At 41.9% G+C, this 14,538-nt stretch overlaps 1 protein-coding gene across 3 annotated transcripts in view; it reads left to right on the plus strand.

Annotated features, from left to right (window-relative positions):
* RHBDF1 (rhomboid 5 homolog 1) overlaps positions 1-14,538 on the plus strand; it is a 270,222-nt gene that overhangs the window by 192,210 nt on the left and 63,474 nt on the right. For all 3 annotated transcript variants that reach the window (XM_077275324.1, XM_077275323.1, XM_077275325.1), the window contains 3 exons: positions 5,510-5,632; positions 6,266-6,432; positions 13,489-13,740. In XM_077275324.1, coding sequence (XP_077131439.1) covers positions 5,510-5,632; positions 6,266-6,432; positions 13,489-13,740 — 542 coding nt within the window. The remainder of the gene's footprint in view (positions 1-5,509; positions 5,633-6,265; positions 6,433-13,488; positions 13,741-14,538) is intronic.

Raw genomic sequence — 14,538 nt, forward strand, 5'->3', positions numbered from 1 at the left:
AGTGAGATCCGTCCATCTCTCAGGCTGCCCGTAAAACCTGTCCCAGAAGCACCAGACTATCCTCTTAGTGCTATGTGCACTAGAGAAATACTCCAGGACTACATCACAGATGACAGCCATCTCTGTGATACATACCTCCTATGAACTATGTGTCCAGTATCCACCTTACAATATATATGTGTGTGTGTGTGTGTGTGTAGATAGATAACATTTAAAAATGGAATAGCAGCACTCCAATTTCCAAAAAATGATGGTGTTATTCGCCCAACATGGCAACGTTTCGGTTCATTTGTGAACCTTTCTCTCTTGCTTGTATCTATAGGATTGGACATTGCCTGGGAAGCTTTGTACCCACACAGTGGTTAGCTGGTGCTGCATCTCATTTTGTCTTTTTAGGTAGATAGATAATTAGTAAATAGTGTTGAGCAAGCGTGCTTTGATAAGTTGTTATCCGAGCACGCTCATGTCGTCATAGAGTATCTTCGGCATACTCAAATACTATGCTTGAGTCGCCGCTGCAGCATGTCTCGCGGTTATTCGACAGCTGCAACACATGTAGGGATTGCCTAACAAAAAGTTTCAGCTCTTGAAAGGCTGTCTACCCCTCCACAGTCCATTTGGCTATAGCTAATTTCGTCCCCTTAAAGAGGTCAGTCAGGTGTGCAGCGTCACAATCCAATTTTGGATTTGTGGCAGATCTGGTTTACCTCAGTTTAAGACCTTTTTTCCTTTCTGGTCATTGGGGGTTAATGCAGTTCCCCCCCCCCTCCCCCAGTGGCCGCTGGTGTTATTGCATTGTTGCTGGGTCAGCTGATGTTTGTGGTGACCACTCCCTCCATCCTTTAAGAGGTCACCTGGTTCATCAGCTGACTGCCGGTGTTAGTTCATTCTAAAGCGACCAAGCTGTGAGAAGGAGCTTGCTGGGAACTGTTGTTCTACTGCTGTGTCCAGTGAATCTGGTGTTACTTCCTGCTGTTCTGTGCCTTGCAGCATTAAGCTAAGTGTTGTTTACCTTTACCTTGTCTGTATTTCCTATATTTGTATTGTTTTGCCCTGTGCACATTATAGTGTTTTCCCGTGTGTCTGTGGCGTGGTGCGTTTATTAGTTTTCCCTGTCTGTGCTTTCTGTAGGGGTTGGTGAGAGGTCTTAACACTGGATGGCAGGTGGAGGTTTCAGCTTAGTACTGAAACCCAGGCCCAGACATGCACACCTTCAGTGTAAACTCTGGGAGAGGGACAGACAGGGTTTCCCTAGTTTGAGGGATATTGCAGGGGCCCGGGTAATCAGCTGTAGTCTACCCAGTACCCCCGTGACATGCAGCCATCAGGCAACGTTTGGGATAAATGTCCTGTAGTATCCCACGATTCCTAGAAAGGCTCTAACATGCTTCTTTTAGAGGGGACTCTGCCAGTTTTGGATTGCGTCCACTTTACTGATTTGGGGTTTGGTCTCGCTTCTACCTACTACATATCCCAGGTATTTGGCCTCTTTTTTTCCCCATGGCACATTTTTAAGGATTTATCAAAACCCCCGCCTTCCTAAGATTGTCAAACACCGCCTTGACCTTTCGCAGATGACTTCCTCAATCCGGGCTGAAAACTACAATAATGTCCAGGCATGCTGCAGCTTAACTCTTATGGGGTGTGACTATCTGTTCTATGGCCCTCTGGAAGGTGGCCGGGGATCCCTGCAGTCCAAACAGTATCCGGACGTATTGGAAGCATCCGTCGAGCGTAAAAAAAAGCCGTCTTCTCTTTGGCTTCTTGTGACATGGGGATTTGCCAATATCCTTTCATTAAATCCAAGGTGGTTATATACCTTGCCGGCCCAAGTCTCTCAATCAGCTCATCGACACGCGGCATCGAATATGTGTAGAGCTTGGAGATTTCATTTCAGCTTAATATAATCGTTGCAGAATCTCCACTTGCCATCGGGTTTTGGAACCATGACAGTCGGGCTAGACTATCCACTCTTGGATTTCTCATTGACTCAACATTCAACTTACGTCCTTGAAGATCAGCTCTCTTTGAGCCTTGGGAATTTGATAGGGCTTCAAATTCACACGCACATGGGTTTCCATCAGAACCTCGTGTTCTATTACCTTTGTCTACCGTGGCAATTCTGAGAACAGGTCCCTCTTCTGCTGCAGCAATTCCTGACACTGCTGTTTTTGGGCCCTCAACAGCCTCTCCACTATTGCGACTCCTTCAACCTTGGCTTCAGGCCTGACCAGGAAGCATGGACTTTCTGTCTTTCCGCAGCTTGATGAGATTGATGTGGTAGACCTGGTATGGCTTATGTTTTCCTAGTTGATGAATCTTTTAATTCACTTCTCCAAGCTTTTTCTCCACTTCATAAGGCACTTGCCCCTTGGCCAAGAACTTACTCTCCATTGTGGGAATTAGTACGAGGGCTCGGTTACCTGGGTTGAACTGCCTCATTCTGGCTGATCGATTGTAGACCCTAGCTTGAGCTTCTTGTGCCTGGAGGAGATGTCCCTTTACAATGGGCATCACCTTTGCAATCCTCACCTGCAACTGAGCGATGTGCTCGATGATGCGCCGTTGGGGCATGACTTCGGCTTCCCAGGTTTCTTTCACTATATCAAGGAGACACCGCGGATGTCGGCCATACAGAATTACGAATGGAGAGAACCCAGTAGAAACCTGCGGAACTTCCCGGATAGAGAACAGCAGATACAGTAGGAGATAATCCCAGTCTCTTCCGTCCTTTTCTGTGGCCTTCTTAAGCATACTCTTCAATGTTTTATTAAACCTTTCCACAAGGCTGTCTTCCTGGGGATGGTATACTGATGGCCTCAGTTGTGTAATTTGCAGGGCCTTACACAGTTCCCTCATCAGCTTACTCATAAAGGGTGTTCCTTGGTTGGTCAGGATCTCCTTTGGTAATCCTGTCCAGGAAGAAAAAAGTGGCCAACTTGGAGTTGGAGCGGTCTCCTTGCCATAAACCGCCTCTGTGAGCAAATCGATCTGCTTCAGCTTTTGTCGGTGCTGGTCTTATTGCTACTGCTGTTGTTGGATCTCTTGCATAAGTAGCTTACTTTTCTCCTGATGTGCCATCTGTTGCTACTTCTGGGCTTGCACCAGATATGTAATCAGGGACTCCTTTTTGTCTGATATCGCTTGCTGGCTTAAGACCGTCTGCACCCAGGACATGCAGTACCTCTGTAGCAGTCACACATGTTCGCTGGGAACGCTACCCGCACTTCTAACACCAATTGTGGGAATGCTACTCTCTTGGGTGCATTGGGAGGCAAAACAGGAAGCGTTTCCATTTAAATGTCCATTCTGGTTTATTGCTGCTTCATAAACCATCCATAAGCAGAGCATAAAAATATTCAGCCTTCAGTGCAAGCAATAGAAAATAAACAGTTATTTTGACAAAGTCTCTTGAGAGCCAGTGCTTGTCACACAGGCTGGATAGCATCCAGTATACTGGCTCAGTCTGGATATACAGTTGTGCTCAAAAGTTTACATACCTCAGCAGAATTTTTGCTTTCTTGGCCTTTTTTTTCAGAGAATATGAGTGATAACACCAAAACTTTTTCTCCACTCATGGTTAGTGGTTGGGTGAAGCCATTTATTGTTAAACTGCTGTGTTTTCTCTTTTTAAATCATAATGACAACCCCAAACATCCAAATGACCCTGATGAGAAGTTCACATACCCCATTTCTTAATACTGTGTATTGCCCCCTCTAACATCAATGACAACTTGAAATCTTTTGTGGTAGTTGTGGATGAGGTCCTTTATTTTCTCAGATGGTAAAGCTGCACACTCTTCTTGGCAAAAAGCCTCCAGTTCCAGTAAATTCCTGTGCTGTCTAGCATGAATTGCGTGCTTGAGATCTCCCAATCCACCAACGTACTTTACAGTAGGAATGGTGTTCCTTTCATCATAGGCCTTGTTGACCTCTCTCCAAATGTAACATTTATGGTTGTAGCCAAAAAGTTCAACTTTGGTCTCATCGATCCAAATTACCTTGTTTCAGAAGTTTTCAGGTTTGTCTCTGTGCTGTTTCACATATTGTAGGCAGAAGACTTTGTGGCATTTGCACAATAATGGCGTTTCTCTGAGGACTCGACCATGCAGCCCGTTTTTCTTCAAGTGCCTCCTTATTGTGCATCTTGAAACAGTCTCACCTCTAGTTTCAGAGAGTACAGTATTTCAGCTGATGTTATTTGTGGGTTTTTCTTTGCATCCCCAACAATTTTCCTGGCAGTTGTGGACGACATTTTTGTACAGTGACACCCGTGGCTCATCCACAGAGACGGACATGTCAATTTGACCCATACAATCTATTGGACACAGTGAATCCGCACTGTTCATTGAACACATGCGGATTCACCTGCATTCAATAGATGGCAGCGCTTACATGCGCTGCGTCCAAAACGATGCCAGTTCCAGATGGTCGGCACATATCCCTAGGGTGTTATCCGAGTATGCTCGTGTCCTAATAGAGTATCTTCGGCGTGAACGAAGACTATGCTCATGTCGCTGTGGCTGCATGTCTTGCAGCTGACAAACTCCTTATATGAGCATGCTTGCTCATCACTGTCAGTAAAGCATAATAAATAACAGAGCCCACATTGGTTTGATTTTGTGGTTCATTTAGTAGATAATCTCCACTCAGTCTTTGGGCGATCAGATCATTTATGCCGGCCAAAAAAATTATTGTTATTGGCATATTTTTGCCCCTTTGTAATGATGGAATGTACGGCCAATAACATGACATTGTTTTGAGAGAGATTGATCATATTAACAATCATTTTGTCCCCATCATTCATCAGTCTCTGTAAACAGGCTAATGTAAATGAGCATCACACTTATTGTATGTAGTCGAAAGCCCCTCATTTAACTGCCTGAAATAGGTCTGTGAAATTGTACCATTCCTCCGGTCAACATCTAAAGGTAAAGGACGTTGCAGCGTCCTGGATAGTGATCTCATTGTGTTTGACACACAGCAGCGATCTGGATCCCGCTGTGATATCGCTGGTCGGAGCTAGAAGTCAAGAACTTTATTTGGTCGTCAGGTCGGCGTGTATCGTCATGTTTGACATCAAAAGCAACGATGTCAGCAATGTTTTACATGGAGCTAACAACCAGCGAGAACGATAAGTGAGTCGCCGTTACGTCACTGGATCGCTCCTGCATCGTTCTGGAGCTGCTGTGTTTGACGTCTCTACAGCGACCTAAACAGCGACGCTCCAGCGATCGGCTCGTTGTCTATATCGCTGCAGCGTCGCTGAGTGTGACGGTACCTTAAGATGATTTTGAGTCAGAGCTATAGATTGTGGTAAGCAGTAAAAGTAAGCAGTTTCTAATTTGGTATTTATAGAATGTAAATCAGTATGTAAATATATTTTAGGTGGAAAAACTTCTCATTATGTTTGCAAGTGTTTAATAACCATCTAAATGCATTGTTGAATTCCAATTTGGTGACTTCCTATCATGTAAGTAATTTCTGTTATGCTTTCAAATTAATGCAGGGGCGCTCCATAAAAGAAGGTACATTACGAAGGGTACAACGAAGAAGCTTTACCCCGGTTAGTTTTCTTGAAGAAGACACTATGGACTTTCCAGATGAATTAGATACATCATTTTTTGCACGGGTGAGAGTAATTAAATTTTAACTTTATTGCATTTTAACATTTATTTTTAGTAATGTGCGCAGTTGTGCAGGTGAGGAATCCCAATTTCTATATTTTATAGCTGATACATGATTCATAGAGCAGAACAGTGGAAGTGTTAGTATGTACCAAAGTGTTCATCCTTTAAAAATGTCTATACGCAAGCCTTAATTTAAAAAAAAAAATCTTTATCTTTTTATTTTAAAACCATCACATAAATATTGATCACCTCTAGCTGGAGATTTCCATAAGTGAGAAGAACCAGACTATCTGTTGAGAATAAACAGGAGTACATACAGTATATGTTTTTTTTTATTAGATTGTACATATGTGACAACCATTGATCATCTCCAAGAGGTAGTAATATTTGCTTTTCTTGGAGATTGTAAAATCTGTAAGCAATGAGTATTCTGATCTATGGGAGAGATTTTTTTTACTTATTTAGTATCATAGACAATACATTTATCAATAATTATAATAACTGCAAATATAGCCAATAGTGTATTGTAAAGAAATTATAATTTGTCCCTGTTTCAGGACCCAGATATTGAGACATGTCGGCATGAATGATGACTTCTAGCATACCATGTCCTTACTGTATTGTATGTTTTTCAGGAAGGAGCACTTCATGAAGATATGTCAAGTTATCCTGATGAAGTGTTTGAATCTCCATCAGAGGCTGCCATCAAAGAGGCTGAACAGAATACAAAAGCAGAAGACACCGTGGAGCGTACAGGAAGTGCTTTGGACAAAAGTGAACTAGAAAAAAGTCATTTGATGCTGTAGGTGAACATCTGAATATGGAGAATAGATTTGTTAGTATTCAAGTAAATATATTTCAAAGAGCAAAACTTAAAAGACATCTTCAAGTGGATGCTGTAGAACAGAATCCCATTTCTGGGATCTGTATTGCTTTAGCTTTTTCTTACCTGGCCCTTCCTTGTATTACATGGACAATTATTCATTCAGATAACTACAATATACTATTAAATTTCATCCTTTTAGTAACCACTTCAGGAAACATTGTATTACTGAGTGCAATTTCCCATGTAGTTATCAGATCATTGCCTTTGTTTCAAAAGACAAGACTCTCTTTAATCAGCTGATCGCCAGACCAACATAATTTCCAACTTACAGCCTTCATAAAACAGTTATGTCTCCATGAGGCAACTATTCAAACATTGCAGAGTTGATGCCAAAATTTCTTGCCCTGAAAATAAGTCAGTGCTATACTGGAGTTGTTTCTGTAGCATGGGTTGGATCATTTCAGATAAATGGGACAGTCACATAAACATCAGTAATAAATTTGCCATATATGAATATTCCCTTTAGCACTTGCGAGGTCATCTTTTGTGAGAAGTGATTAAAAGGGAAATAAAGTGATTATTTATTTTTAAAGCACCATTAATTTCATGGTGCTGTAAATGTGAAAAGGGTTACATACATATAGCATACATACAATTAAACAAACTAAAATGAAACAAACTAAAACAATGGTGCATGTCACAATTTCTACATTGACTGTGGCAAAGGAATCTGTGAGTGACAGGTCAGCCACCCTCTGAGATCTGGAATGTGCTGGACTGTCGGTTTTGTGAGTGACAGTCCAGTTATCCAATCATATCCAGGGGTGTGCTGGCTTGTCAACAGTTAGATTGACAGCCCTGCTGCTCAATCTGGTTTAGTCTGCAAGCGTTTCCTCAGGTGCCTCTCATAACTAATCATTTGCAAGGTATTTTGCTGGCTAGCTGCTAGTAGTCTGTGCCAGTTATAGATTTTCTTTAGGATTGGAGTGTTTGCTTGCTCTGTATCTGACTTTGATGTTGCTGATGACCCGGGATTTTGTTGTGGCTACTCTTTTGGGTTTCCCCTTCTGCTTTTGGAGTAACCTCCTGGCATTTGACCCCAGACTGTTACCTGACTACGCTTTTGTATCTCCCCTATGTACTGCAAACCCTCTGGTATCTGGCCTCAGACCTCCTGACTATTCTGTCTCACAGCTTGCCCGTGAGTAGTGACTCAGCATTACAGTACACAAGGAGAGAAGATCCAGCAGTTGTGGGCTTACAATCTACAAGGTATAGGGGAAAGAGACACTAGGTCAGAGATTTACAGTAGCTCCGGTGATAGTGAGGTGGCAGGGGGGTTACTACAGGCAGTAAGCTTTTCTGAAGAGATGAGTTTTCAGGTTGCAACTGAAAGATCCAAATGTGGGAGACAAGTTGAGTTTTAGAAAGTGGGATGAGATGGAGGGTATGGCTGTTAGACATTCTAGGATTCTAGACATGTAGAAAGGTGACATCTGGGTCAGAGAGGTAGATTTGAGTGTCATCAGCATATATATGATATTGAAAGATCTGGGACCTTAAGTTGTCCTAGACCTAAGGTAAAGATGGCAAATAGTAGGGGTCCTAGGACAGAGCCTTGAGGAACACCACAGAGAGCGATGAGGAGGTAACATGGGAATGGGAGATGCTAAATGTTAATTAAGTGAGCTATGAAGAGATCCAAGGATTTTTATGTCAAGGGAAGAAAAAAAATCTGTTGTAGGAGCACGTGGCTAACTGCAGATGACAGGTCTAGAAGGAGGAGTATAGAATATTGGAATATTGTCTGTTAGTCTTGGTATTTAGTAAGTCATTTGTAACTGGTTTGGTCAGTTTCAGTGGAGTGGTGGTGATGGAAACTGGATATTAGGTTTTTAGAGTGTTTTGAATGAGAGGTGGGAGGGAAGTTCAATGTAGACAAACTGTTTAAAGAATTTGAAGGCAAACTGGAAAAGTGATACGGGGCAATAGCTGGACTTTAGAGGTTGTGTCAAGGGATGGCTTCTTCAAGATAGGCGCTTTATGTTTTAAAGGAGAAGGGAAGAATCCAGAGGTTAAAGATACAAGTGCTTCTCACTAAATTAGAATATCATTAAAAAGTTAATGTATTTCAGCTCTTCAATACACAAAAGGGAATCTCATATATTGTGTAGAGTCATTACAAATAGAGTGATCTATTCCAAGTGTTTATTTCTGTTAATGTTAATGATTATGGCTTAAAGCCAATGAAAATCCCCAAAAATGATATTAAAATCCAAAATGTTGGCCTACTGAAGTGTATGTTCAGTAAATGCATTCAATACTTAGTCAGGGCTACTTTTGCATCAGTTACTGCATCAGTGTGGCGTGGCATGGAGGCAATCAGCCTGTGGCACTGCTGAGGTGTTATGGAAGCCCAGGTTGCTTTGATAGCAGCCTTCAGCTCGTCTGCATTGTTGGGTCTGGTGTCTCTCATCTTCCTCTTGACAATACCCAATAGATTGTCTATGGGGTTCAGGTCAGGCAAGTTTGCTGGCCAATCAAGCACAATGATACTGTTGTTTTTGAACCAGGCTTTGGTACTTTTGGCAGTGTGGACAGGTGCTAAGTCCTGCTGTAGAATGAAATTTCCATCTCCATAAAGCTTGTTGGCAGTGGGAAGCATGAAGTGCTCTAAAATTTCCTGGTAGACGGCTGCGCTGACATTGGTCTTGATAAAACACAGTGGACCTACACCAGCAGATGACATGGCTCCCCAAACCATCACTGATTGTGGAAACTTCATATTAGACTTCAAGCAGCTTGGATTGTCTGCATCTCCACTCTTCCTCCAGACTCTGGGGCCTTGATTTCCAAATGAAATGCAAAATTTACTTTCATCTGAAAACAACACCTTGGACCACTGAGCAACAGTCAAGTTCTTTTCCTCCTTGGCCCAGGTAAGACGCTTCTTGCGTTGTCTATTGGTCATGAGTGGCTTGACACAAGTAATGCGACACTTGTAGCCCATGTCCTAGATACGTCTGTGTGTGGTGGCTCTTAAAGCAGTGACTCCAGCAGCAGTCCATTCCTTGTGAATCTCCCCCAAATTTTTGAATGGCCTTTTCTTATCAATCCTTTCAAAGCTGCAGTTATCCCGGTTGCTTGTGCATCTTTTTCTACCACACTTTTTCCTTCGACTCAACTTTCCATTAATATGTTTGGATACAGCACTCTGTGAACAGCCAGTTTCTTTAACAGTGACCTTTTGAGGCTTACCCTCCTTGTGGAGTGTGTCAATGACTGCTTTCTGAACATCTGTCAAGTCAGCAGTCTTCCCCATGATTGTAGAGCCTACTGAAACAGACTAAGGAACCTTTTTAAACACTTAGGAAGCCTTTTGATAGTGTTTTTTTATTTATTGTAATTTACTGAGTTAATGACTTTTGGGTTTTCCTTGGCTGTAAGCCCTAATCATCAGCATTAATGGAAATAAACACTTGAAATAGATCACTCTGTTTGTAAATACTCTATATAATATATGAATTTCACTTTTTGCATTGAAGAACTGAAATAAATTAACGTTTTGATGATATTATATTTTTGTGAGAAGCACTTGTAAGTCGAAAAGATAGGTTATGACTGGGATAAGCAGATTGGTAAGGTTGTGTAGGATGAGATGGGGATAGAATCAGGTGCACAAGTGGTGAGAAGCAACTTGGAGAGAAAATGAGCAAGCTTTTATTTCATTCACATATTGGGAAAGGAAGTTATGGGATAAGGGAATTGTTCTGTTATACAAAGGGGTTGTGGTGGTTAAACATTAATGTGGTCGATCTTGTTTTTGAAGTATTGGGCAAAGTCTACTGTAGAAATAAGGGAGGTCTGAGGAGGCAACAGTGGACAGAGTAGGAAATTAAAATTGTTGATTAACTGTTTGAAGTTATGAGATAGAGAGGGTATGAGAGTTGTGAAGTAGTCCTGTTTAGCAGAGGAGCAGGTTGACTTGAATGTGAAAACTGATTGTGTTCTAGCGTTGTCTATTGATTTGTCGGCTTCTATTATGCATTAGATAGCAACCGAGTCAACAGATGATACAAGTGCAATGTTTTATAAAATGGTGGCTATATCGTGACGATATGGTGGACAGTGGTCGTCGAGATTCAGAGAGTGTGTTAATGTCTAGGTGTGAGAGGTTTCTGCAGATGTGTGGTAATTGCTGGACTTGAGAGATAGTTGTACAGGACAAAATGAGAATGTAAGTAGGTGATGGTCAGATGTGGAGAGGTGACATTAAAAGGTTACATACAGAACAAAGTACAAGACTGAAAAATGAAGCGAGTGACTAGAATTTGTAAGCAGCTGACTGGTGGGTGTCAATGGAATTGTTGAAATCGTCCATGACAACGGTGGGATTGTCAGCATAACGTGTTACTGCCAGCTGGAGAATTGAATAATAAAGGCATTGACAGGGGTCAGTATATAACGACCATGGAAATTAGAAGGAAAGTGGATACAAACAAATAAAGAGAGGGTAAGGGAGGGTAGAAATGGGATTGGATTGAAGGTGCAATTGTTAGAAAAGAGAAGGCCATCTCCTTCACCATGTTTATTGCCAGGACCAGGAGTGTGGGTGAGGTGCATGGCATCATAGCAGGCGTTCCATATTGAGTACGGTAGTTCCAGAGGGCGAGAGCAGTGGAGGGTGGTTCAGGTGGATGAATATTAGGTTATAGAGGCTGCGGAATTTCTAGTCACTAGGGAGTGATAAGAAGGAGCTAAAAGCACAAAAAGAGGATTCAGAGATCCTCCAAAAATGAGAAAAAAACAGCAAAACATGGCAGAGATGCTTACCTGCCTAGGCCTCCAAACAAATGCACTATCAGGATGCAGTGGACCCATGTGGTGGAAAAAACACAGGTGCAGCATAACCGATGAGGCAGCCACTCACAACCTACCAAACTAATGGAGGGGGTGGCTGCTTGGCACATTGCTGCACAAAAAAGACTTGTATGTGGCGCTGTTCACACAATGGAGATGCACAGCATCCAGGCAGGCCTAGTAGTGACACCCTTCTATTAGATCAGGCGGGCCTGCCCAGCGCTATCCAAATGCACCCCATGTGAACAGACACCACAGTTTACAAGAGAAAAATGGGCCCAACTGCACCCCGGAAAAAAGGGGTGCAGTTGGGCCCATTTTTCTCTTGTAAACTGTGGTGTCTGTTCACATGGGGTGCATTTGGATAGCGCTGGGCAGGCCCGCCTGATCTAATAGAAGGGTGTCACTACTAGGCCTGCCTGGATGCTGTGCATCTCCATTGTGTGAACAGCGCCACATACAAGTCTTTTTTGTGCAGCAATGTGCCAAGCAGCCACCCCCTCCATTAGTTTGGTAGGTTGTGAGTGGCTGCCTCATCGGTTATGCTGCACCTGTGTTTTTTCCACCACATGGGTCCAATGCATCCTGATAGTGCATTTGTTTGGAGGCCTAGGCAGGTAAGTGATAAGAAGGAGAAATATTAGTAGGCATTAGCTGAAATGAAAAAAACAACAAATAAACTAGACATATTTTATATCTCCATACTCGCAGTGACCTGAACAATTGTTTTACCAGATCAATTTTACCGCTCAAATGAACACCGTAAAAACAAACCCGAAAAAACATAGAAATATGTTTTTTTTCACCATTTCAATGCACTTGGGATTTTTTCTTGTTTTTCAATACATTGTATCATACAATATATGATTTCATTCAAAATTTCAACTTACAAGCAAAAGTGTAAAAACAAAACTTGTTCACAATGTATTGCTATATCCCCACATATATGTATTTTTGTAGATGTTCTAAGATACTTTTTACAAGAATCTTGCAAAGCTGGTTGACAACTTCTGCAGCTACAACTATGGTGGCTACTGTGGTTGTCATCCACCTTTCTTCTAGAAATAGAGGTACTTCTTTTTCAGACTTCCTGTGGAACTATGTAGAAAAGGAGAAAAATGTTTCACAGCTGACCTTCCAGGGGAGGACTATTCATTGTGAAAACCACTTGTATTCACATAGGAACACTGTTAGACTTTGTTTGGCGATGGTGTGGTGCACAGAGTGTAGGAGCACACCTCGCTGGTATCCAGGTCAAAAATGGAAGAAGGATCCATGAGGACTGGGCTCCAGCACCAAAGAGAACGTGTTACAGTATAAATTTTACTGTGCAATAAAAACATGGTGAAAAAAGCAAAAGGTATGAAGAAAATTAAGGATCCATAAGCTTTCGCTTTTAAGGTTAACATGTTTTAACATGTTCTCATTAGTGCTGGAGCTAAGTCCTCATGAACCCTTCTTCCATTCCTGTAGAACTCAACAGCTATGTATTCAATATTTGACAAGTTTATCAATTAAAAGCCACTCTAAGGGCAGGTGCACACAACATCTTTTTCAGGTGGATTCCAGCTGGAACTCACCTGAACATTACCTCAAAAATGTCCAAAAGGACTTGTGTGCATATGTTCCATCTATTGTCTATTCTAACCACTTTGGGCTTCGAAAGCTGTGAAGTGGCTATGAGAAGTGAATGGTCCATTCTTCTGGCGGATTACGCTTAGAAGCTGACACTATTTTATGTACAGAATGTAAGATAAGACATTTGTGGCAATGCACATGTCAAGATGTGTAAAATGATCTCAGAAAAGATGCTTCAGGTAAAACACCGCTGGTGTTTTCCGGGAGCCGTTTCCTACAGAAAAGTCTATGCGGGTTTGTAAACAAAGCCATATTCCCATACCCTAACACCCAGAGATATTCTGCTTTCCTCCACCTGGAGCTATGTCTATGGTCAGACACATAACAGACATATCTGCTGTGCTGTAATTTTGGGTAGACACTATCTTATTTTTCAACGTTTTCAATTTACTGCCAGAGCATTTGTTGTTTTATTGCTTAGATGCCAAAGGTCTGCAGTTATTTGTGCCAGTGCAACAGGTTTCTTCTTTCAATTAAAGTATGATTGTGTCATAGCTTGCATATGCGTAAAATGTACATTCTGTTTGTTTCCAGGCCATTAGAAAGAGGGTGGCGTAAGACAAAAGATGGACATCTCGTACAACCAAAAATCCGACTGTGCCAAGAAGTTGTCACCATTGGTCCTCAAAAGCGAGGGCAGCGCATAACTATCCCAGTGAGGAAACTCTTTGCAAAAGAAAAAAGGCCATATGGACTGGGAATGGTGGGAAGATTAACAAATAGGACTTATCGCAAAAGAATAGATAGTTATGTAAAAAGGCAAATTGAAGATATGGATGATCACCGGTAAGCGCAATTTAAAGGTAACAGAATAAGCTGCTATGTGGAAATTGGTGTGTGAAGTATTGTTAAAAGCCCAGCAGATTCAATACTGTTTGTGACCAAGTAGATGATATATACAGTAGGTACGGAAAGTATTCAGACCCTTTTAAAATTTTCACTCTTTGTTTCATTGCAGCCATTTGGTAAATTCAAAAAAGTTCATTTTTTTCTCATTAGTGTACACTCTGCCCCCCATCTTGACTGAAAAAAAACAGAAATGTAGAAATTCTTGCAAATGTATTAAAAAAGGAAAACTGAAATATCACATGGTCATATGCCTTCAGACCCTTTGCTCAGTATTGAGTAGAAGCATCCTTTTGAGCTAGTACAGCCATGAGTCTTCTTATGAATGATGCAACAAGTTTTTCACACCTGGATTTGGGGATCCTTTGCCATTCTTCCTTGCAGAGCCTCTCCAGTTCCGTCAGGTTGGATGGTGAACTTTGGCGGACAGCCATTTTTAGGTCTCTCCAGAGATGTTCGATTGGGTTTAGGTCAGGGCTCTGGCTGGGCTAGTCAAAAATGGTCACAGAGTTGTTCTGAAGCCACTCCTTTGTTATTTTAGCTGTATACTTAGGGTTATTGTCTTGTTGGTAGGTGAACCTTCGGCCAAATCAGAGGTCCAGAGCACTCTGGAAGAGGTTCTCATCCAGGATATTTCTATATTTGGCCGCGTTCTTGTTTCCTTCAATGACAACCAGTCGGCCTGTCCCTGCAGCTGAAAAACACCCCCATAGCATGATGCTGCCACCACCTTGTTTC

The sequence above is a fragment of the Ranitomeya variabilis genome, chromosome 7 (genome assembly GCF_051348905.1).
Source record: "Ranitomeya variabilis isolate aRanVar5 chromosome 7, aRanVar5.hap1, whole genome shotgun sequence".
Classification (NCBI taxonomy): domain Eukaryota; kingdom Metazoa; phylum Chordata; class Amphibia; order Anura; family Dendrobatidae; genus Ranitomeya; species Ranitomeya variabilis.